This window comes from Tympanuchus pallidicinctus, unplaced genomic scaffold (genome assembly GCF_026119805.1).
Source record: "Tympanuchus pallidicinctus isolate F22 unplaced genomic scaffold, pur_lepc_1.0 scaffold20, whole genome shotgun sequence".
In the NCBI taxonomy this organism is placed as follows: Eukaryota; Metazoa; Chordata; class Aves; order Galliformes; family Phasianidae; genus Tympanuchus; species Tympanuchus pallidicinctus.
The window spans coordinates 2,709,171-2,734,849 of NW_026294722.1; the positions used below are offsets into that span (position 1 = coordinate 2,709,171).

A 25,679-nucleotide genomic window follows, 5' to 3' on the forward strand; every position below is an offset into this window, starting at 1 on the left:
GTTTCATTGTGATGCAATTGAACATATTAACAGCAGCCTTCAAAAGCATGACCCCAAAAGATCCTGTTCCTAATACTGCTCCTTCACTGAACCTTCACCTGAAATTCCTGTATCCTGGTTTTCGTGTAATGTGGATAGTGACTGCCATAGATTTTAAAGTAAAAGAGAAGCATTCTTTAAAACTGCTACAGTCCAAAGCTTCCTTAATGCCCTTCAGAGATTCCCAGTGCTGTTTGTCCCGATTTGCTCCTTCTGTTAATCAGAAATGCACGTTGGCAACGTGTGCCTTCCAGCCTCGGAGTGGCTGGACTGTTAATGAGACGAAGGTTGTTTTGTTAACTGATGAAGGTGGGGCATTGCAGGTGGTTTTGTGATGCATATCCATTTCAGTTACTCTGATCTGAACAATACTGACTGTGTGCACATTTACATGCAACCAAAAAACTACTTTCATTAGACTTGGTAAGTTGTTAACTTTGCATAAAAAAACTGCTGAGTTCTATGTATGTTTCAGCATGAATGAAAACAGGGGAATCCTTGCTGTCCAAGCAGGTAAGTTCAGAGCTGCTCAGTGCAGTCTGCCTTTGTAAGGTGATCCAGCCTTGCACACCCTTTATCATCCAGCACTTAAGGCTGTACTTTATACTGTCAGAAAAAGCAGAACGTGGCAGGGTGCAGGCAGCAATGCTGAGCTGTTGTTTACTTTGGGGAATTTTATTATGTATGACTGTATGCTGTATAAGGTTTCCTCTGTCTTATTCCTCATTATGTTCCAATTAACTTGTAGATATATATATATAAAGCTTATCTCTTTCTACCAATTACTTGGAATGTTTATGGACAGCTATGTTTTATAGCTCAGTGAGGGAATCTGTTTATAAAAATAAAACAATCTAAAAGATTGTATGGGAGAAGATAATGTTTCCAGAGTATCAGCCAAGAAAAAGCTCTACTCCAAAGTGTGTGTGAACCAAATTACTTCTTGAGATCTAATAAAATGTTATGACATAAGCTGTAGTTTATAGCATAAAGTAGACCCCTCAAAATAGCAAAATTAATAAGGACATCCTAGGCTCCAAATCTAATTAAGTAGAATAGCACAGATGTAGAAAGAAAAAAAAAAAGCAACCAAAAACAACAAGAAAGAAAAACCAACTTGCATTTATGACGTTGTGGCCACCTTTTCTCCAACACAGAGAAGGAAGTTAAGGAAGAACAGCAGTACATGTATTTTAGCTTTTTGCTACCTGTGGCTGAAACTTCGAACGACTCCTCCTGATGTATTCATTGGCTAGAAAGTGATACCAAGTTTCATTTGTATCATGTGAAATGAAAATACATATAGGAATTATATTGTTTTGGTGTGGAATGAAAGTAGTTGCAACAACTGCGAAGGACAAAACACATTTGTAGATTGCACTGGATGAAAAATACAGGTTTTCATGGACAAGAGCAGCTGAAGTGTTGATGTGGTATAAATACTGCAGACATACTGTGCAGACTTCCTTACAGCGTTGAATGTCATCGTCCCATTTAGTGGTGTTAATTTTAACATGTCCATCAGTCATTTGCCACTGTTTGCATTGCCAGCAGTGCCAACAGCCCTTTTATTCCAGATCTTTTTGCTCATTTTGTCTTTTTTTGGCAAACCAGCCGCTGTTAGAACTTGCTGTAATGTAACTGAGTGGTGTAATAGTTGGTATTCCTCGGAACACTTATATGTGGATAGGATTGCTTTTAGTCCCTGCAAATGTGGTATCATCCCCTCCGCAGTCCCACGTATCCCAAGTGCAGCAGCCTAATAAACACTTTTTGTGTGTATATAAGCTATTTTTTAACTCGTCTCTGAGCGATCAGGTTTTAGGACCTTAAAGCCTTGGTCCCCACGAGCTCTGCTCCATCAGCACACCCCCCTCCATCTGTTGTGTTACAGAAACAGTTTATGGATTCTTACGAACTGTAAGAATGTTTAAGAGCAGTGGGTACGATTAACCCAAACGTTGCTGCTGTGCTGCCCTGGCCTAAGGCCACCAATAAAGCAGCATTTCATCTTAAACCAACCTGTAAATTTAAGTCATTTTATAGCGAGTTTAAAAAAAAAAACACCTGCTGTTTTCTAGCGTTTACTGTTGGAGAGCCTCAAAACCACTACTGACTTTTAAGCATGCTTTTATTGATGACCAAGTTAGCGTTTCCCAGCGCTTGATGACAGTCCCGGCTCGCAGTAGCGTTTCCCCGGTCCCGTAACGCCCCGGCCCTGCGCTCGTGCCCTCCCCGCCTTCAGATCTCACTGCGTGCAGAGCCGCTCCCTGGCGCTGCTCGCCCCGTCGTTGTTCCTTTCCCTCATCGCGGAGGAGCTCCCGGAGCAGCTGAGTCACGGGCGGCCCCGCAGCGCAGCTCCGGGCACCGCCACGCCCGGGGCTCCGAACGGCGCACGCTGCGCTACGGAACTGAGGGCTCAACCAGCCGGCCGGTAACCCGCACCGCCCGGAAACGAGCGTTTTCGGTGATAACGAACCTTGCAGGCTATCTCTCGCTCTCTCGCCCTCGCCCCGTTCGGGCACGCCGAGCTCCCCAGCCCGGCTCCCCGCCGCCCTCCGCCCGCCCCGGCGGGATCCGCCCCCGTCCCCGCGGCTGTGCACGCGCCATCCGCAGCCCGCCCCGCGCCGCTCCGCGCTGCGCCATCCCCGCCCCGCGCCGCCCCTCCGCTCCGCGTCCCTTCCACGGCGCCGCCCGCCGTCCTCCGCCCGGCCCCGCTCCGCTCCGCCGCCCGCAGCGCCGCTCCGTTCGCCGCCTCAGGGCCGCTCGGCGGGGGGTGAAGCGCAGCGCCCAGGCGCACCGCCCCGCCCGCCCTCTTTTCCTCCCTCCCCTCTTCCTTCCTTCCCCTCCCTCCCTCCCCGGCCCTTCCTCTCTCCGCCTGGTGCCGCCACCGCCGAGGAGGAGGAAGAGGAACATGGCGAAAGCGGAGCAGGTCCTCAGCCTCGAACCGCAGCACGAGCTCAAATTCAAAGGTACGCGGCCGCCGCCCTCCACCGCCGCCCCGCTCCGGCCCCGCGGATCCGCCGCTCGCGGGCCCCGCTCCGGCGGCAGCCATTTTCCGTTGGCCGGGGCCGGGCGCCGCCGCGAAAATGTCCTTCAGCGCCGCGGCCTCCCCGCATCCCCGGGCGGGGCCGGGCGGAGAGGCGGCTCCCGGCGCGCGGCCCCGCGGGCTCCCCGCCGCCCCGGGCCTCTGCCCCCGCCGCCCGCACCCACCCCGTGCCGCGGGCTGCACCGCGAGGCCGAGGGCGCCCCGAGGGGAAAGTGCGCGGAGGGAGGGGGGGGGGCGGTCGGCCGCGGGGCCCGGTTCCCGGCGGCGCGGCCCCGCTCTTCCCCCGGACCGACCTTCCCCGTAGGGCGTGGGCTGCTGCGGCCGCCCGGGCGGGCCCGAAGAAACGGGAGGGAGGGGGTAGAAGGGAACCGCGGGCGTCGGGAGGGGCCTCGGCCTCCGCGGAGGTGGGGTGGAAGGAGAAGGTTTTCCAGCTGACGTAGCGCGGGGCCGCTGCCCGCTGAGATCCGGCCCTGAGGCGCTGCGGGACGCGGGAGCTGTCGGGGAGCGCGTGGTTGTGGCGTCTCCGTGCGGGGAAACCCGCGGGCTCGGCAGCGATCCCGGCTGCGTTCTTTGTGGTGAGCGCCGTAATAACGCTGCGAGCCTCTGAGGTGCGTTCTCTGTGCGCGGTCTGCCCGCGCAGAACTCCGTTTTTTTGTTAAATAAAGATTTCGGATGGATTTGAGTTACTGCTGGCCTCGAAATGCCAGGGTTGTAACCTGACAGATAGTGCTGCTGTAACACAACGCTCAGGGATTACCAGTAAGCATTTGGCAAGTTTATTTATGCTCCCGGAGTCAGAGGTACTTACTCACAGCTTTGTATGGTACCTGGCCAATAGCCTTTATTTAAAAATAGTGATTTATTTGCTGGCGCCTGGTTAAAGTACTCATTATCTAAAAGGCTTTCGTGTAATTCTTTACGCTTAGGGGATGTCTCTACCTGGTTTTAGCAATAAATACATCAGGACTAACAGTGCAGAGTGGGCTCACCAAAAAAGCCTGGTAATAAATGCTGGCTGGAATAAATATGTCCTTGTGGTAAGCCAAAGTGTTTGCATGTTGTTATGGCAGCAGAATCAAACGTGCTTAAGAAGTAAACTGTTGTTCCAGTATTGTTTATGTTAAGGGCTGATTTTTGTCTTGTTCTGGATACAAGTAACCTTACTTCTAACCAGAAGGCAGATCCAAACAGGTGGGCAAAATGTGGGCCCTGAGTTGATGCTGATCAGCAGTGAGATTGCAATTGTGGTTCAGGGCTTTGCTTTCAGCACAGCAGGTACAGAACCAGGCTAGCTGCTGCTTGTTGGGGCAGTGCTGCTGGGTCAGCCTGCATGGCCTCTGCCGTCAGGAGCCATTGATGTTAAATCCACCAACCACAGAGGTTTTCTGTGCCCAACCTTCAGCCAGCAACATATATTCCTTGCAATGTAAAGCACAGCTTGACTAGCTGCAAGTAGCAAATGGCTTAATTTTAATGTGTGCTTAAATATTAATGTTCAGACAGGCTTAATGCTGCCGACAGCCTTCATCTGCCTTGGCCATAAATTCTGCCCTACGGTCCTTCCTGACAGGAGTGCTGACCGCTGTCCTTCATTCAGGAAGGACCCATTTGAAGCTTTCACTGAGCAACTTCTGCCCTAAGAAATCCCCATCCTGCAGTTTGTGATGGCACATTGCCTGGCAGTGTAGCAGCTGTGATTTTCTCACCTTTGCAAATAGTGGCATTTATTTGCAGAGCATCGCTCTGCACAGAGCGAGTCGATGCACACTGACAGGTGTCGGCGGTGCTGCTGTGCATGGAAAACTCAGGGCAGCAGTGCTGCTATGGTGAGACCATGGGCCGGGTTCCACAGCACCAGGAGTGGGGAAGGGCCTTGGTCAGAATGCAGAGGGTCGGAAGAAGCAGACTGTTAGCAGCTCTGTTGTTGTTACAGTATGATTCTTAAATATGAGATCAAGAGGAAGGTGTGACATTGACAGTAGATGCAGGAATAAGATCCCAAAGCGAGGGTTTATTCTATAATGTGTCCCAATACAGGACTGCAGCAGTCTCTGTCAGTCAGCGCTTGCAATTAAAAAAGGATTTGAAGGTGTTTTTTAAGAATCTTCTGTACCCCTTCATTTGCAGCAATTCTTCTAAGTGTATTTGGAGCTCTCTTTCAAAATGCTGCCTTTGTGTCTTTTTGCAGAAATACCAAAGAAGACATTTGTGCCAGAACATTTTTTTCATAGCATGTGAACATGAACAGGGGTTGTCTTTCCTCCCCACCTCCGCCTCCTCCACCATAACACGTGTGCTCCAAAATAGCACGGCCGTGTGCTGAAGCACAGTGACAGGCTGCAGGATGTGCCCCTCCTGGCCGCAGGTCTCTGCTGTCGCTGTGCTCTGTGATGCTGGTAGCGCTGACTTGCTCCGGTTGGTCAGCAGAGTCCTGCAGCCTGGGTGAGAAAGCGCTGAACCACAGGGCTATTGTTTGGGCTTTATTGGTAATGAGCGATGAAAAAGGCTGTATTTGTTCCGTGTTTGCATGTATGTTTCCATTTTTGTTAATCTAGGACTAAAGAGCATCCAACAACCTGCCAAGGATTGTAAGTTAGATTGCAGTAGTCAGGGGCTTGGCCGAAGGAGGCACTGGCTGCAAGCTCAGCTAGGGATGTGCAGCTCTGGTGCCTTCTGTGAAGCACATATAGATAAAATCGCTCCTTCCAGTGCCATGCTGGAAGGGTGCAGCTGTAGGATGCCACCTTGTTCCTGGTGGAGCACATCCATCCTTCCAGTAGCATGGGCCCACCTGGAATAGATTTAATTCCAGCAAGTAAAATACTGTTAGATTGTAAATCCTTTTAGAACTTGTCTGGATCTTTAGCTGCTTGAATGCTGCATCCTTTGCAGCGCAGTGCTGTGATGGAGGCTGGCAGAATGCTCTCGCACCTGAGGTGATGCTGGCGGAGGTTGCTCCCTGCACACAGGGCTTTGCTCCAGGTGAGCTGGGACTAATGACTCAGCACTCGCTGTTGCAGTGCTCCCCAAGTGGCAAGCAGCAGTACTGCCCAGCGCAGGATTCGTTCCTCCCTCACTAGCATAAATTGCTTCCTCTTGGAAATGCTGCTTCCTGTTTCCAGTGTGTGATTTTTCCACCTGCATGCATGCGATACGCCCCTGTGCGGAAAAGGGCACAACAATAGAGCGGGACGGGCAGCGCTCCCCATGCAGCGCTGGCTGCAGGCCTGCAGTGCTGCTTCCCCAGCAGGGAGGGCTGTACTGGGCCCTGGGGCCTTCCTGGAGTGCTGATTGCAGCCTGGGGCAGCCTGCATGGCATGGAGCTCCTTCTTGTGCATCTGTACACTGTCGCCAGGTCTGTGCATTGCAGTGCAGGTGTGCAGACCTCCTGTCAGGCAGATCATAGAATCAAATCATAGAATGGCCTAGATTGAGAAGGATCATCTAGTTTCAACCCCTGGATATGTGCAGGGTCACCAACCACCAGACCAGGCTGCCCAGAGCCACATCCAGCCTGGCCTTGAATGCTGGTACGGAGCTGAGGCTGCTCATCCCAGCAGTGCTTGGGGTGTGGTTGGCCTGGTGTGAAGGTGCTGTCAGCAGTCTCAGAAGAGAGGCTCAGCACTTATAGGCGCTGCAGTCGAACTGTGCAGCTCCTCTGCTGTCCTGCTGCGGCCTGTGTGAGTGGGGATCTGACTCTGTTCTCATTCTGGGTTGGATAAATGGGGATTTCTCATCGCTGCCACTGGAACAGGCTCTGTTTAAGGATGTGAAATACTGACAGTGTTGTGAGAAGTTGCCTCTTTAGTGTAATTAATATGCGTCTTTTAAGCTGAGAATTTATGCAGTGTTTCCTTTTAACTGTTAGAGCCCTTCTGGTGTTTGCAGCGTAATGGCAGTCGGTGCTTGGGTTTCCTTGCTCTTCAAGGCTGTGCAATGGCTGTCTGCTTTTCTGCTGGAAAACCTGCTGCCCTCTCCTCTGCCTGGTTCCTAATAAAGTCAGTGTTAGATCAAATAGGAGTAAACCCTCACATCCTTCTGCATATTTGAATGTAACCAAGTTTTACACTTAAAAAGAGAACACAGTATTTCAGTAACAGTCTTCATAAATCTGTGTGAATCTGTATTTCATTACTCATTTTCTGGTGATGTTTAAATATTTGCAGTTCATGTTATGCTAGCTATTACTGCAACTTTGGCAAAATTAATAGCTTATTCTAACTATTAAGCATTCATTATAGTTGGACAGGCTTCCATCTCACTGTATTATTCTAATTTCACATGTATTAATTTTATAATTACTTCATCACTTTCCATAGACTCTTCACTGTAAAAGAGCAGTGCTTGGAGGAAAAGAGCTGAGGATAAAGGCAAGAAGGGGCACATGGTGCCAGTCTCATGGTGCATCTTGTTTCTGGAAAGGTGGAATAAGCTGGAGACAGTGCTTCTTTGTGCTTCCTTAGCTGGCTGGTGCCCTGTGCATGGATGCAGGACACTGTCTGCTCCACAGGGACAGGGTGAGGAGCTGCACAAGAGAGGGCTAGCAAAATTTTGAACCTTAAAATAGGATGTGCCTTCGGTTAGAGACCCAACTAATGATTACCTGAGATGTGTGGAGCAGATGAAGTTTAGCCACATTTTCCATTAAATTTAATTAATGTATTTAGGTCTCCGAAGACTGCTTTCATTTCTCACTGTCAACTTGAAGGTTTCAGCTAGTGTGTCTATGGGTTGAGGTCTTCTGAATTGTTTTGTACTGCGCTGATTCTAAGAACCGCAGGTGAAGTAATGAACAGCAATGGGAGCAAAATATTTCTAGGAAGATCCTTTTGTGGCCATAGAGGCAGCTTGAACAATTTTCATTTGGAGTATACTTCTCCCAGGTTGGTGGAGTTTTGCATTTTTAATATGATCAGCTCTTTGCCTTTGTTGTAAGGGGCAGTGCATTCAGAGTTTCCTATTCCTTGGGAACCGGATGTTTGTGCACCCATTTTCAGGTAAGTTTTTAATAGGAAGGTCCTGTAACTGTTCTTTTAAGAAGTGATTGTATTGAAAACTCTTGCACAGTTTCAGCTGTGCAACCACCACAATGGCACATGAAGAACAAGGCTGTCCAGTTGGTTATTGAGGGCTCCTCAGGGTGGTGGAATGCCTGTCCAGACAGGATGTTGGCACATGTCCCCTGTTCATTGCTTCAGAAAATGCCTGGTAATAATATTGAATATGTATATGTAAACACAAGGCAGAGAGTGATTGCCTTGAGCCCTGGGAATGTGGCAGTCATGTTGAAATAACGGCACAGGTAATGTGTCACAGCAGGTGCAAGCTGACTGCGTGCTTCCCAGCTGCTGCCCTGCCTGCGTGCAGTGCTTTGTCACCTGGGGAAGAGGAATGGGCAGTGAGAGCCTGCACAGGTTTGTCTGATCGTTTCTTCTCACTGGAAATGAATTATTGCATCTCCTGTCTTTTTGAGTTTTACAAATGAAAAACTCATCAGTAGTCATGCAGTGGTGTATTTATTTTTAAATGGGTTCGCTACCTTTGAACGCAAAGCTGAATTTTGCTTAATTGTACTTGAATTCAGAGTTAGGATTGTAAAAATCAGAGTGTAAACCTTTAAATAGATTGTCGGATCTGTTTTGAAACTCAGCTGGAAAAATGGCATCATCTCCATAGTGAGTGATCCAACTTCATGAGCTCAGCTCAGCATGCATCTGTGAACAAATGCCTGCTTTAAGACGAGCATAATTTGTTGTACGCTCCTGGCTCTGGAAGGTATTGTGTCCAATCAGCTTTGGATCAAGTGAGCAACTTAACTTCTACATATGTTATAATGCAGTTTTTAAAGAAAACTGGGGGACCTGGGAGTTTCTCTTGTTCTTTGCTTTTCCCCTGCCTCTAAACATAGCTTTTTGCTGAGCTGAACATAATGCAGGAATCAAATGACCCTTGCTAAGTCTGCCCACGTCTTGCAGTCACATTCATTTTCTATTGTCTTGTTACTGCATTGGTCCACGTGCTTGGAAGGACTCATGACTGCCGAGAGCAGTTCCTAGCTGGTACAGTAACACTTTTCTACTTTTTTTTGCCAGTGAAGTTAGCTGTCTTTGAGAGCTTTATTGATGATGTTTGCAACAGTTTTGTTTGTGGTAACAGCTGTTGCTTCAGACTTACATTTCATCTTTGTTTTTGTTGGGGATGTGATCCTTCACGTTACCATCACGCTGCTGCAAGCCCTTTTTTCTCTCCAAATAAATCTCGCTGGTTTACGTGAGGATTTGGCGAGGCCAGGAGTCCTACCCAGAGAGAGCACTGCTCTGCTCTGCTCTCCTCCAAGGACGGCAGGCGCTCTGGCAGCGCTGCCAGGCGCAGCACCCAGTGCTGTCAGCCTCCTGCTGTGTGAGAAGTGAGGCAGAAAAGGAGCCTATCTTGCTTACGTATATCAATATTTAAGTACCAATTTATCTAAATTAATGACCACATTCATGCCAAATCTCTTCTTCTGGCTTTTGATTCAATATTTATTCAATATATAAATCCTTTTATACCTGCTTTGTAGACTGAGATGTCTACAGAAGGCAAATAGGATATTTTTTTAGTATGTCTGTCTTGTTGCTGAATTGGAAGATGCGGTCTGCTGGGCCACCTTTCATGAAGGGGGATTTGTGCCATCAGTCTGGAGCAGCTGTCACAATCTTGCATAGAAAATATATGCAAAGCAAATTTCCATTTCCGTGTTTAATTCAATGCAGGATTGAAGCATACATGGATGGAAGTGATGGAGTGTTTACATTGTCCAGGCAATCCAGACTGAGAGCTGACTGGATGTGTCCTTCTTGCATTACAGCTCTTCTGGCAATTGCTTACCTCCACTGTAATTCTTTTGGCCTTGAAGACATTCCTACAAACCGGGCACTTCTGCTGCCTGCAGGACCTTATCCCACATCATTAGAAATACTTTGTGAAAATAGTCTCTTTGCTAAACTATTTCAGTGTCTAGTTTTCTGAGCACTAACCAAAGTCTTTCACACCACGGTGCTGTGGATTAAAGATTTCATCGTTCTAAATTCAATCCTGTTTTCTTGGTTGGTTGCCACGAGGGATGCAGAACAGAGGAGGGGGAGGTTTGCCTGGTGATCCATTTACTTTCAATGTGGAATGTAAAATCGTGTGTGGGACTTGCTATGCAGCCAGATCTTGTGCTTTCACAAACATTTCTAGAGACTTAATTCGAGTTGGTTGTGCTTTAGAAGGCACGTAAAATGGCTGTGTAATTCTTTAATTAATTAAGACAGAACAACCACAGAATTTTTTCTTTCTCTCTGACCGTTCTTTTCATCTAACCAGTCATTTCATCCTCCTGCTGCTGCTGCTGTTTCTTACATGGGAGCCCAGCCCTGCAGCTCTGTGGACTTGCCCCTCACCTGCTTGTATTTGCAGATATGGAGATTTCTAACTTTCACTGCGTGTTGCATCTTTCCAGAATGTTTGCTTGTATAATCTTCACTGGTTTGCAGTGGCTCCTCCTGTGGCCTTCCTACATGCTCACCAGACCAGGAACAAAGGTCTAAGGGCAGTAATTCCAATGTTTTTATAGCTGTTTTTACACTGTACTTCTTGATATCACTCATACAGGGATGCAGATAATGCTTGTGGGAGCTTAGGTTTGCAGAATGCAATTTCACACATATATATCGTGCAAACAATATAAACCGTAGGGGTTTTTTTGCTTTGTTAAGTTCTCCCTTCTGCTTCAATTTATGTTTTTTTGCTCTGATCTTTAAAGCACAGTTAATGGGCTGGTTTTCGGATGGTTCTTCAGAGTAGTATGTTGCTAAATTCAGAATTCCTTCTCATTTATAGATGTAATTAGTATCTCACTGCCTATTTAATTTTTGTGGGTTTGGGTTTTTTAACTTAGAAAAGCTGCTACTCATTGTGCATCCCAAAATCTCTAATTTTGCTCTTTTCTTTGGTATTTGCAATTTAAGCATAATTCTGCACTTATCATATTTGCATAGTTGCTATGTAAGTTACACATCAGATTTGTCTATTTGAAGAGTATTTATGAGCACAAAATTAGAGTGGTTAAGTTGCTCCTTTCCTACCATTTGCTTGTGCATCTGAACTACAGATTAGTGATTAAATTGGACTCGGCTAAATTGCTCGACAAGAAGTATGAGGAAAAGTGTGCTTTGGGGTGAGGCGTGGAGGATAAAATGGTGCTGCCTCTTGGCAGGGTGCTTCCCAGCGCCTTCAGTGTGCAGCCAGTGCAGCTCTGGGGCAGTTGCGCAGCAAACCATCGTGCTGCACTCTGCTGCTGCATCCCTGCTGCTCCCCAGGGGGCTGTGCTTTGTTTCAGAGTCCTTTTGATACCAGCTGTGACTGTATGAATGAGGCTTCTAGCTATGCAGAGTAACTAGGTATCTTATTATACACAGGTCTTAGTATTTCATGCTTATTGAAAGAGATGTTGCTGTTCCATCAAGACGAGTGTGGCCCTGTTTTCTGAGCTGTTTTCAATATCTGGAGAGAGTTGTTATGTGTGGTATTGGTGAGTGGAATGAACAAGGTAACACAATATGCTTGGCACTCAGTTCTGAAGGGATATGAAAGCACGTTTGAGACACATATACCTCTAAAAGCTAGCCAGCTGCTGTCAGTCTTTTGGTTATTTAATTGTGTGCAGAAACCTGCTTTAAGGTGAAGATATAGAGTGACTGTTTCTTCTTGTATGACTTTGTTGCCAGACATTTCTGTAAACATGTTTGAGTCTAATAAAAATCTGAGGTCAGCAGGGGAAAAGAAAACCCGCAGATGACACTGGTGGCAATATTACAGGGAGGGCATATTCTTCCATTTCGCTTGGAACCTGGTGTGTGGCCTGAGAGTGAGAAGTCAAACTGTTGATGATCCTCTGAGGAATAGGAGGTGGCAAAAAGTACACAGTAATAGATATTCTGAAAATAGTCTTCAGTCTCGTATTTGTTTTCTGACATTCTTTTCTTATTGAAAATGAAGCATGCTCTGGCAAAAGTAGGTAGTGTCACAATAGGCCAGGGGAAGACCCTGATTAATCCATCCAAGCGGAGTAATTTACTGCCAGCCCTGACCTGTCTTTGCCACCTTGATCATTTATTTTTGCTGGTGTCCTGTGTGCCCTTTTTTCCTCCTCTTAGATAATTTTATTGATTACATGCTATTAAAAAAAAAAAATTCACAGCATAAATTATTGCATGAAGAGTGATTTGGATGGCACTAAAAATAATCTTTTCATCATGGCTTTCACAGCACAGCAAAAGTGGAAGTGGCCACTTGACTACATTTACTTTGCTTTGAGGGCTCTTTGGTGAGGATGGTCATAGTAAGGAACAAAAGTGATCCCACAAGGGCACAGCTTTCTAGGGGCTTCTGTATAAAATCCAAGTGAGGACTGAAAGTTTGAGTAATTTACACAGGGGTGAAGAGCAGCCTGAGTTCTGTCTTAAAAGTAACGACCAAATGTGGGTTAGCTGTGTCCTCCAGTGAGCGACTTGTGAAATAAAGATGTTTATGCAACACAGGCACTTCTTGTTTCTTTCTTCAACTTCTTTGATTTCAAAAGTTGCTGATGCTCACTTAATTATCAGTGTCTCCAGAGCCAGATGGTGGTGGTGATTAAAAGTTGGCATCCAGTGCTTTCTAAAACACTAATCTTCACAAGACTTCTGTAATTAGGTAAGTATTCTCCTGACTTCACAGAGAGGGAAACTATAAGGGTCCAAACCTGCTTCTGTTTTGGAACTGCTGTCAACTCTTAAGGCTTTTAATAGCAAAAGATCAAGCCCTCGAGTGATTTGTCTAAGGATGAGTAAGGTGGTATGAGACTTTGATTGGATCTTAGGTCTTCTTGATTCACAAACACCTGGCTCATAGCTCAAAAAGCATTGCTTGACATTTCAAGTTTTTTCATTTCAGTATTTCTCTTTAAAGGTCATCGACTTCATGTGTAACTTTTGAAATAAATACATAGTAAGGCAGTGCTGCAGCTGGAATTGAGCCCTCTTGCTCAATTTAGTTTTACCACTGGTGTGTTTATTTTAACTATCTCCCTGTTGCTGATAGGCGCCCCCTGAATAAAGTGGGAAGCCCTGGGATGGGGGGCTGGTGTGCATCGTTTTGTGCTGTGAGTAGGGTGTGGGATGGGGCTTGAGGCATGGTGCTCAGCCCCCACCATCTGTACATGCAGAGCACGTGGCTGTGTCAGTAAATGAATTATAGCTCTGTGTGGACATCGCCTAGTTCAGTCACACAGGGTAAGGCTTGTGCTCTTGAGAATAGCATGAAATAACCTCGGTTTCCTCTCTACTGCTCTTCATCATCTTGCTCCCTAAAGATTCCTTAGTTACCATTCTGTGGTTAATTAATCTGTTTGCTGATTAATGACTTTCCTCTGACATATCAGTGGGATTAAACCATGGTGAAATATGTTCTTCTCTCCTGCTGTTGCATAGTGGTTCCAGTTTTGTTTCTAACTGCATCTGGGTACCATGCCTTCTAATACGTGTGTGTGGTGCTGAGCTGGAGTGGTGAAAACTTGTGTAGGGCCAGGTGTTGAAAGTGCACCTAGGATGTTCTGGGAATAATATGGGCAGGCTGATGGGAATTTATTTGCAGTCTTCCTAGTCAGTGATTGCCATTTTCAGCTGTGGTTGTATCGAATGATACTTCAGTGCATTTGCTCTGAACTGCTCTGGTAGTTGAGTAATGTCATACCTTTGGGGGGATGCTCAGCGTTAAGCAGATAAGAATTTGCAGGTTGAAGTACAAAAGCATGTGCCTTCATTCTTCAAACAACTATGCCAGCACTTACAGAGGAAGCGTGACTGCAAAGCGTATGCCTGGGTGTGCTAGTTTTAACCTACTAAGTAGGAGACCTTGTTACCTTAATTTGACATAAGTCTGCTGTGCAGGAAGATGCAGGGCCCCGATGGCAGTGTCTGAGCACTGCTGAAAAATGAATTTCTTTTTTCCCTTCCCCACTGCCCCCTCTCTCACTCCCTGTCTTTTAAGTGGAGTAATTTTCAGCCTAAAGCAGCTCCTGGCTCAGTTCTTGGTGCAGCAGATGAACGCCGTTCAAGCAGTTGGTAGAAATGAGAGGTCAGGCCATCTCCCTTTGCAGCAGTGAGACAGGCTGGTGCATGAATAAACTGACCGTGGGACTGTGGCCCAACTAATGCTTGCACTTAATGATAAAGAAGTATTAGTAGTAATATTTGCACATTCAGATCTGCGGAGAACTGTATCTGTTTAGTTTGAAATCTGCTAAGTGTGCGCTACCCAAACACGTGCCATCTAAGCTCTGCCTCTGATTTTCTTGCTAACACACAAAGACATGCTACAGCAGTAGTCTTGCTGCACTGGAAATATATGTGTATGAGGATGGTTTATTTGCCAGACTAAAGTAAGGAATTTTGGTTAAGGTGAGAATAGTTGTGATACAGATCTGCTCAAAGGGTGTAGCTGTGTGACATGGTTCCTGCAGGCAGAGTGGTAAGAGACTTAAAGCAAGCACTGTGCTGACCAAAGAGTTATCAGCTGGGGTTTGCTGTTTCAATTACGTGCACTTCTTTCTATTGCAGTGAGACTTATTTAAAATTTAAATAGCGTTGACATCATGTTCTTTTGACCTAATTCTCAGGCATTTGTATTGTTACTAAAATGATCTGGGTATTATAATGCAGCGCACTGCAGAATGACGGTTTTAGGAAAGATTGGTACAGCTCTGGTGTTTGAATCTGAAATGGAGCATGGCAAATTCTGAGATAATGCTGTGATCTTCAAATATGAAAGCTTGTATATGTATCTTCTGGCTGGAGAGCCACAGCTGTAGCTTGAAACAAGCCCTGATGAAAAGTAACCCCTGGAAAACCGTTGTACTTGTTGTTTGTCATGAATATGGCATCTGTGGTGGGGTTGGGTTTGTTGTGTTTTTGTTTTAGTGCCTACTTTTTAGTAGATGTCTGCTACTTCATTAACAGAAGTTGACTTCATTCTAATTGCAGGATGAAGTTGAATCCTTGTGAAATATTCCAACCTTTAACAGCCAAATTCAGTTTGCTACATTCTTCCTTCTATACCACTCACTCCCATGGCAGCCCCATGCCAGGTGATGCACACACAGCCCGAGTCTCCCATGACTTTGTCCTTGCATTGGCACCAATGGCACTTTTTTCTCACAGTCTTTATAAACAGGAGTGATTTATTGTGTTCGTTTTTTCTAAATGCAAACTGACATTTGGAAAGCTTCTTACCCTTGACCCTACCGGGTTAGTTTTACAGAAATAGAAGTTTCACTGTTCTAGAAATAGTGAGAACGGCCACAAAAAGATTCTTTTGTTTTGAGCCGATTCCAGAAGATGCAATGGCCTGCATTGACAAGCAGAGCTGTGGGTGAGGTGTGAGGCCATGCCTGAACAAAACCTGCTCAAACCCAGGCGCAGTGTCATCGGGTACCTCGGCTGGAAGGGACTCCACTGGGTCCAACCTCTGGCTCCACACAGCACCACCCCAAACCCAAACCCAATGCCTTGGAGCACTGGTGTCCCAGCGCTCGCTGAGCTCCAGCAGCTCAGGGCTGTGCCCACTGACCTGGGGAGCTGCTCCCTGCCCACCGCCCTCTGAGGCAGAGCCTTTCTGCAGTCCCCACGTTCCTCTCCCCTGACAGCCCCATGCCATTTCCTCAGGCCTGTTGCCGTCACCAGAGAGCAGAGCGGCAGCTGCCCTGAAGCCTCCCTCAGCCTCCTCTGGGCTGAGCCAGATGACCTCAGCTGCTGTTCATGCATCTTGCAGGAAGCAAAGGCCAATCTCCCATTTCCCACAGCCAGCCTCCCCTGGAAGGCTGACCCAGGCCTCAGTCCCAGAGCAGCAGGTGCTCGGGGTTCACCTCAGAGCTGGCAGGCTGCGGTGCTCGGTTCTGGAAGGCAGGCCAAGCAGGCCGATAGTATTTCACTGCCGTGCCCTGATTACCCCAGTTTTACTCCGTAGTCTATTGCTCCTTCTCTTATGTACCTCAAAACACCTGTAATGACGCTTTAATTCTGCACTTGTCTGGTCCTCTTTGCTTCACTCTGCTATTTGAATTGCGGTGCCGTACTGAATATGGGTTTGCTGAAAGCAGATGTCAGCCCTGTGGTGCAGTTGTGCTGGCTGACCTGTAAGACCTGTAATTTGGGGGAAACGTATCTAAAAAACATTCTGTAGCCTAGCAGAGGGAAAAGTCAAGCAGACAAGAAGAAATTATTTCAGTCTGTTGGAAGCTTTTGCTGCCAAATATTTTGGTATGGTCTGTGTTAGCAATAAGTAAATCCATTTGGAAATTATTTTACACATAGAATTATTGTCATATTAGTATTAAAAACAGCAGCTCTGTGCTGGGGCGCACAAATCCCGCATGCATTCATGGATCAGCCAAGTGAAAACACGGTATTTCCCACAGGAAATCTGTCCCAGCATGCAGACTAGTAAAGCTCTATTGAGGATGCAGCTGCACATGTAGGGCTGCGTGCAGACGAACCTCCCTCTCTGCTGGAATAGCTCACACTGTAATCTTTGTAAATGGACGTTCATAATATTAAGGCATCAAGTAATTTCTTCTGAAATGTTAGACCCAATTAGGTCTACCTTAAAGATCTGCTACTGTCTTTACATACCTGAATGTTTTGCTGGATTTTTCTGATAGCTGGGCTTGTTTAACTTCTTTAACAGCTCTTGGCTTCTGCTCAGTTATTTTCCGTCAGACCTAAAGAGTCTGCGTGCAGAACACAGACAGAACTTCAACAGCTGTATTTCGTTCTTGTTTGCATCTCGGTGTTCCACCAGGCACAGGTTTGGGTCCCTATCATTGAATCTGAGCGTTTTATTGCTTCAGCTTCTTTGCTGCCAGATGGCATTGTGAATGCTGAGTTGGCTCGTTCAGAGAGCAGGCAGGTAGATGCCATGCTGCTGGCTGAATGGTATGGTGGTTTGGTTTTGTTTGGTTGATTTGTGTTTTTAGGTGAAGGTTGCAGGACAGCAATGCTTTGCTGTTTGAGTTTAGTGGCATCTTAAGAGATGAATCTTGTAGATTTTTTGAAGAAAAAATTTGTAGAAAAGAAAATAGTGTCAGGTGAACTTAAGCCTTCCATGCTGCAAGTGAGAACCCATTTTGTTTTATCAGGAGAGCAGGGGGATGACCGTGCGTGTATTTATTATTACTATTAATTATAAAAATGATCATCATTCACAGTTTTTAAACTTCAGGGCTGTCATGTCTTCAAGGAAAGGAATTGGTAGAATTTCTTTTGTTGTTTTTTTCTTTTTCAAGTTTACTTTTATTCCTGAGGATAGGTGAAGGTATTTTATTCAGCTCTCAGGTAACTTTCTTTCTGCAGAAGACAGCTGATCAAAGAGTGTTTACATTTCTTTAATTGTATTTCTCTGCAATCTGAGTGCAGTCACACAGCACCTGCCTAATTTGTGTCTTACAGAAAATCAGTAATGAGCTTTTCCCCCTTTTTTTGTTGTTGTTTCAAGTAGGTAGTGAGCCTAGGAGGAGCTATCGCATGTTGTTGCAGAGCTTGACAGTGGTCTGATTCTGGCTTTGCTAATGCAGAAATCACTGCCAGTGCTGTCGGCATCCAAGAATTGCCCTGTTTGCACATGGTTATTTCCCCTCTTGGTGAGGCTGGGTTTTTTTAATGCAGGTCTCTTCTGATGCACCATTTGTTGTAACCAGAATGATTTTTTAAAAACTAGCACACGTGATGCACAGTGGATGCTCATCTTGCTGGTTTTGGCACAGCCTTTCTAAACACCAGGTGGAAGGCTTCATGGAGGTGCAGCTTACACGTGCAGTTTATGAATGTAAGGTACATTTTATGTGCTGACATTTGTACAGTTCAGTGGTCTCCCCTGCTCGCTGTCTGTACGTAGGTGTGCATGGTTTCTCTGCAAGCCTGGGTGATTCAGCAGTTAGAATGGAGTAAGTGATACAGCAGAGAATTTGGCTTCATTTGAATACCATGTTGTTGTGCTGGTAGCATGTATAAATGATTCCCCCCTGTATAAATGATTTGTTTGCTGTTAATGATGAGCTGTTGTACTGTGAGCATACAGTCATGCTCAGCAGCTTCACTACATCCTGGACTTTGCGTGTGGTTTTCTGTACGTGCCATAGATGGAAGTTGAACATCTAATTACTTTATAAGATTTGTGAGCAGAGATTTGTGCCCTGCTTATCCTCTACTTGTCAAGTACTTTCTGGTGCAATCTAAAGTCTGCTTTTGCTCTTCCTCAGGTCCTTTCACAGATGTTGTCACCACGAACCTGAAACTCGGCAACCCTACAGACAAAAATGTGTGCTTCAAAGTTAAGACCACAGCACCACGTAGATACTGTGTAAGGCCTAACAGTGGAATTATTGATGCAGGAACATCAATTAATGTTTCTGGTAAGTCATATAAGCAGCTCTTTGGTAACTGAAAATGGCTTCATCAAATGAATTATTTCTTGGAATGTTTTGCAAGACAAAAGTATTGTGTGGAACGCTAGTAAAAGCAGGTGACGATTTCATGGAGGAGCAGCCATTTCATATATCTTTACTTCCCTTATTCCTGCTTTAGCAGTAATGGGGTTGTTTTGACATATTGTTTTGAGGGAGGGAGGAGGAATATATAAATAATTTATATGGTTCCATAGCAGCCTTAGCCAGCCTATCCAAGGCAGTGCTGCTGCAGCCCTGCCCTCCCAGTGGGATTATTTTTGTACGGTTTGCTTTTTGCCAGCTTGACTTCCTGAACCAGCTCACTGCAGGATCAAACGAGTGCTTGGACAGGAACATCGAGGGAGGAATAAAACTGGGTGGACTGCAGCCACGCCAATTTAGGCTGATAGTTGGTTGCCAGACTACCCAATATAACCAACCAGTAAAGAAAACATTTATTTTGAAACCATGCTTGTTTTGTGTTCCTTGGAGATATAATATACTTTGGTGCTAGAAACGTCAAGTGACTAAAACTTTGCTATTTCATATGAAAGGTTAATGATTTTCTCTAATGAGTCAGTAGCTCTTCACTTGCCAAACTTGAGTAATGGAAAAAACAAAGGAGTGGGTTACACTGAAGGCATGAAGCACTGAGTATTTTTATACTCTAAAAAACTCTTTCAAAGCGTTTCATAGTGGTAGCCTGCAGAAATAAGGTCTGGTTTTTGAGTTACAGGAATGACTTCTGAGGATCCGTTTTTACTGTTTTAATTAAATTTTAATATTGCATAATAGAAGCAGATGAGTTACTGGCCTATGGGAAGATGATCAGAACAGGAGTTACGCATGGCAGTAATTGATAAACCTATCAATTAGGCTCTTACCAAGCTTTTGTGACCTGGAATAAATTATTTGTGAGCTACAAGGGTGGACAGTGACAGGACAAGGGGGAATAGTTGTGGTGTACCTGCATTTGCACGCTCACTGACCTTTTCTGTTTGGTATTCTATTGTGTCTAATTCAGCGTGCCTCTGAGTTTGCCTCACTTGCACTTAATTTCTGGAGCGTGTCACAGTGAGGTGGTAAGCAGTGCCACATGGTACCGATAGCAAGGGGAAGGCGGAGCAGTTCTGCTGCAGGGGAAGGCTAGCACATATACAGAAAGCTCTGAAATGATTAATATGAAATTGAATAAGATCTCTAGAGAGGAATTGAAATCTTTAAAACAGGGGAAGATTCCCAAGTAAAGCTGTCTGTCATCTATACTAGCTACAGGCAAGCATATTAAATGCACTGGAATCAATGAAGCAATAATGAAAATGAGCATGGTTTCTAGCTACAAATTATCTTTATGCTATAAAGATGGGAATTCTTAGCATCTCTCAGATGAACTTTCAAAATTAAAAGCTCTTTTCCTTTGCTAGCAAATAGCACGCTTTTTAAAATGTCTTCTTGATCTCAACATTTTTTTCTTTAACTTCTGCTTACAGTGACCCTTTGCTCTACCTTGCAGAACATAGGATAGGGAAGTGCTGTGTGAACCTGTATCTTATGTGCTTTTCCAGCCCCATTCTTCCCAGCAGCATGCCACATGGAATATGGAACCAGTCTAAGATGTGACCTGAAGTGTCCCATTTTGAAAGATCACTGTGCTTAACCTAAGTTGTGCTTTGCTCTTGCTCACAAAGCTTCGAAAAAACTTTCCTTTTTTTTTATGTACAACTTTTATTGTAGTGATTTGCGATTTATGATTCAGTTTTACAAATTACTTTGGCTTATTTAATCACAGAGCTTACATTTTCTGTTGTACTCACTCTCATGCTTCTCTTTACTTAGTCGTGGTAATAAACTGTGCTAAATTACCAGCCCTTCTATTAATGTTACGTATTAAATGCAAGCAATTCACGTCTGTTGTTCTTCAGGTGGCACATTCAGGTAGATTTATAGGTAGATATGTTGCAGAATTCTGGAGTTATGGATGTTAATTCTTCATTTTCTAACCCATTCAAAATAGAAGCTGCTGTCGTCTCGTTTTGTGGTTGAATTTCTGTTTAGTAAAGTCATATACATTGCAGTCCTGGTAGCTTCTTCAAACCATGCACGGGGCTTAATTTTGGCACTGAAGGTATCAGCATCTTTGACTGTGATCAGCAGAAGGAATCTTTTGGATGTTGGGAATCAAAAGGGGAGCTTTCATTAGCTTACAGATCAGAGTTATTTTCATATTCTTGGAAAGGAAGGAAATGTGCTCCTCCTGCCTGCAAAAAATATTTGGTGCCAAAGTACAGTGATGTGAGGGTTTGTTTCCTGGAGCATTACTGATGGTTGGGTTCGGGGCAGCCTGCGTCTTCCTTGCACCATAGCAGCTGGGTGCCTTTCTTACATGCAGTTCCACAGGAGAGTCCTATTTTGGTCAAAGCTCATGGGAAGGTATTTTGTCCTTAGAGGCTGCTATCAGAACATTATTTCATGCTAGTGTGTTGGCTCATTTCACACACATAAAATGCTAGAAAAGCAAAGCTTTCTTTATTCTACTGAAGTGTTGGATACTGGCTGCTTTTGCCCTATCACAGCTGCTCCTAAATACCAGCATTTAAGTCTCTGCCGGCACGCACTGCTTGCTGCAATGTCAGGTTTGTAGCCCATGTTTTCACCTGTTATATAATGGTGTGTAATTTTAACAGCTGAGTTTATGTAACTGTCAGGAAGTGTATGTGTGCTGTCACCGTTTGATTGCGTTTGGTCGTAAGCGCTTGGCAAAGAAGGCTGTTTGCACCCATTCTGTTTTTGTTAAATGTGTCTTATTTGAACAAATACAGCTGATTTTGTGACTTCCGAGAGGGGTTGAAATCTAAATAAAAGGCATAAGTGAATTCCAGAGGAAGAGTGAGAAATGAGAAGCAGGTGCTGATGTCTGCAGCTAGATGTGCAGTGGGAGAGATGAAGGATGCATTGTGTGCATCACAGAGCAGCCCAAGCACATGCTGGACATGGGGAGAAGTGAAGTCACCCTTGTGTTGCCAGTCACCCTGCAGGGGGTGAGGGTTAACTAGGAAGAAGTGGGTTGTGTTTCCTTCAGGACAGGGCTGCCCCTGGCTGCATGCTGCTCCTCCAGGCCTCAGTGGACAACACAGTGAGTGCTGAGCTTGGGCTTGGTCTGATCCGCTTGCTTTGCAGGAGTTTATCTTGGAGATTCAGCAATTGTGTTATCCAAGTAGCTACAGGAAGAACAATGTAAATGAGGAACAAGCCACGTGGTGCCGTGGCTTCTCTTGACATGAGGATCAGTTGCTCGCCTCCTGCAGAGCTGGTCAGAGTGTGCCCTGATGTAGATAGTCCACATTGCTGGTGGCATTTCTGGGTAAAGCTGAGATGTGTGGAAGTTTTGATCTTGCCAGACAATAGAGAATTTCATACAACATCATGTAGGAAACCCGTTAATAAAGGTAGAAAAGACAGTAAGATGCTCACAGACCAAATGGGCTGCATAAGGGTAAACAGTGCTGCGGTGGATGTATGGCTTTCAAATGATGATAGAAATTGCTATGATGTTTGGTCTTAATCTTGTTAAATGCTTTCGTAAGCAGTTGCTGCTCAAAAAGAGCGCGCTAAAAGCCCTTACAGTGATGTAAAATTCAGTGGCTGAAGATATGCAGCAAGAATCGAGTGTCCTTGAAGGCTTCAGTAAGAGAAACAGGATGAGTTTTGTCATAAAAACTGCGGAATTGTGTACTTGGATTTCTTCTATAATTGCAAGCTTTCTGAACAAAGTGAGCGATGTTAGGATATTGTAACTGATCAGAGATGACCAAGTTGCTGACATCATGTGGCTGTGAATAGGGCAAATGCAGTAAGTGAAAACAAACTGGGAAACTAGATAATGGAAGAGATAAGAGTGTAAATGTTGTTGTCACTAATAAGATTTCATGGTTGTATACACAGAGTAACTCATACAGAGGAATTCAAGCCAGAACAGGTGCGGAGAATGAATGGGGGCCCTGACTTGGAGAGGATAGCCCAAGTCTGGCTTGTTTAGTTTACCAAGAGGCCAAGAGTTACTGTGATTGATGTCTTGGAATGATACAAGTAAAGGACTCTTCCCCTTCTTGGATATTTAAGCGCAAGCACACTGTTGGTCCAAGACCAAGTGAACAGGCCATTAATAAATTTAGATGGAAACCAGAGGAAGGCTGCTGGTGATCTGAGCAGGGAGGCTTTTCCTTTCCTGCTCTTGGAAGGGAAGGTCGGATCCTGACAAGCTTTTACCACAGTTTTGCTTAACATCTTCCCTGCCTCAGGTTTCCCCTGCTTTGATATTGTTATTAACTTCACCATTAGCTGATCAACAACTGCTTCGCTGTCTGCAGATCCTTGCGTATCAAATGTGGGAGATGTAATGGGAATGTGTGAGAAGACTGGTGTCAGAACAGGATGTGTGTGGGGTTGATACTTCAGATAAATTCTGAGAGGCAATATGGCTTGCAAATACAACAGACATTATTCCTTATTCCGTTGGTCTCCCAATGGCTTTGCAGTTTTATCTTGTGACAGAGCACCACTGTAGGGCAGTCAGTGGAGGTGAGGAGGTGGGCATTGCAGCCTCTGACTGATGAATGCTGGTTCTAGTCTGTTTGAAACTCCTGTTAACAAATTTCTCACACCACGTTCTGATGGGAGCTTTGGACCAAGTGAGAAGATTTGAACAGGTATTTAGTACCTTTTTCACATAGTTCTCGTGTAAGGTATGCAATATAGTTAAAGCAAAGGAGCTGTACTCACAGTAGTAAATTGTGTCACAATTAGGGCACTTCCATGGAACTGCTCTTTCACAGAAACTCCCAATAGTACGAGTGTGTGTTGAATGGTTTTGAATGATTTGGTTTCCTCTTGAACAAAGGGAATATTTTTGAGCTTCCCATCTGGCTTAAGAGACGTTTGCTGAATAATTTGTGTCGATGTGGCTTTCGTGTATTGATCTAAAAATACAAGTGCTAACAACGCTGATACTGTCAAGCCCTCTCTAGCTGCTTGCTGTTATGATTCAGTGAGTGGAATTCAGAGCAGCAGTTGCTCAGTGTTCAAGAACAGCTTCAGCACTATCACTGGGGAAATAATGATTTCCAAACGAGCTTATGCTTGCACTGAGCAAAGCAAGCTGATACAACTGCAGATCTGGAGAAGTTCCCTAAGCAGTGGATAGCTTCAGGTACCTGCTGGCTCTTCCACGTCGTGTAGACTTGAAATAAACGTTAGGTGCCTGTTAGGGGCAAAAAGATTATTCTGCTGCTTTGCAGTGATGTGCAATGCTGAAATACACGTCACAGTTCAGTCACTTCTGTTTGGAAGAAGAGTTTTACGTGGAGCCTGTTGAAATGAAAGTGTTTATTTTGGACTAGAAGTTGATTATTCTAAGGCAAGTTAAAGTGTATAATAAATTTCACTGCACATTTGAGACAATTTGCTGTCTCCTTTTTTCTGCAGCTTTAAAAGGCATGTGGTTGTTGATGGCCACAGATTGTGTGTGCAGTAAAAATGGCACAGGCAGAGCATATTCTGCTCACTGAAGGAGGCAGATTGGTTTGGCTCTTCTTCATCTGCAATAAATGGGATCTTTGGATAACACTTGTACATTTCAGATCCCTGCAATTAGTGTGTGTGAATTTCAGTGCATGTTAATAACACTGGTACTTGAAAGTAATCCCAGGTCTTGAACTGCTTGATTGAATCGAGAGCCTCACAGGCCACGAAATGTGAATTTTTGTTGAAGTTTGTGCCAGTTTCATTTTAAATTTTTTGGAGGGGAGGATTTTTGTAATCTGTCTTGGCCCCCCAGTTATTTTCTGCATTAAAAAAAAACAGAATTCCTGTGGTTTTTGGATGGAGATAAAAATTTTTATACCTTTCATAAGCTATTTTTTATAGCATTTAAGCGTAACCTTTTGGCTGCATTTTGGTAACAAACGTTCAGCAACTTATTTTTGAAGGAGGAATAGAACTCAAATAAACATCATGAGATATTCAAACTTCATAGAGGAAATTTCCATCCTGAACCTTGAGCCATACTGGAGGTTTAAAGTGTTTGGCTTCTCCTGGCCCTGCAGCCTTTCTCAGCAGCCATCAGCTATGCTGTGTACAGCTAATCACATTGCCAGCTTGTTACTTCTATCTCAAGGATGGAGGAAAAACTTGATTCTTTCATTGAGAGGTTTTCCTGCTGCCTCAGGAGATATGTATGTTGTCCTGTTTGCTATAAATTGCTGTCATATTGCCATACTTGTGTGCAGAATACTGTACTGTGCTCAGCAGTTCCAAACTTCTCAGGCAGAAATTAGTGCGGACTGAAGAATTCTGTTTCTTTTAACTTCTTTAATATTTATTTTAAGCGGGGCTCGGCTGCTCCTTTGTCAGAGGGAGGCACTACTTGCAATCATGTTAATGTCTGTGTTTCTCATATCTTGTAACTAATCATCTCTGCGTGGCTGTGCATCAGAGCAGCTTTAACGTAACGTTCTGGGGTTTTTCTTGCAGTGATGCTACAGCCTTTTGACTATGACCCCAATGAGAAGAGTAAACACAAGTTTATGGTTCAGTCTATGTTTGCTCCAGTTGATACTTCAGATATGGAAGCAGTAGTAAGTATTGAAAGTAAATAAAATGGATTTATTTCTGTTTCTGTAATTTTAAGACCTTTTACATCACTTCTTCAGGGCTCTTTTGAAACCAGGCTGTAATGTTCCTGGAGAGCATTAGCAGATTGCCATTGCAACCGTGGTTACTTCTTTAGAAGACTGCCATTGGTAATGGCATACCAAGCTGTGAAACATGTTAAGTTGTTGTAATTTTTATATATATATGGTTTTTATTTTTTTTAAAGGCAGACTTGAACATGTTCTAATTATATGGTCTGTGGTATCTTTTATATTGCACCCCTTTGTACTCTGTCTTGGCTCTTCCCTTGAGCAGCTCCTTTGCCCAGTGGGAACCAGGAAGGTGGCTCACGAGAACTGAATTTTTCTTTATCCCTTTTGTTGTTGCTTAAATGAATAAGCTGCCTATATAGATCTTAGATCGTAGTATGGTGCATTACAA

General features: G+C 44.8%; 1 protein-coding gene across 1 annotated transcript in view; it reads left to right on the forward strand.

Annotated features, from left to right (window-relative positions):
• The first annotated feature begins 2,868 nt into the window (after window positions 1–2,868).
• The window catches only part of VAPB (VAMP associated protein B and C), a 34,193-nt gene continuing 11,382 nt past the window's right edge, over window positions 2,869–25,679 (forward strand). The window contains exons 1-3 of the mRNA XM_052684109.1: window positions 2,869–3,011; window positions 18,405–18,557; window positions 25,119–25,222. Of these exons, the coding sequence (XP_052540069.1) occupies window positions 2,954–3,011; window positions 18,405–18,557; window positions 25,119–25,222 (315 nt within the window). The 5' untranslated portion in view covers window positions 2,869–2,953. The remainder of the gene's footprint in view (window positions 3,012–18,404; window positions 18,558–25,118; window positions 25,223–25,679) is intronic.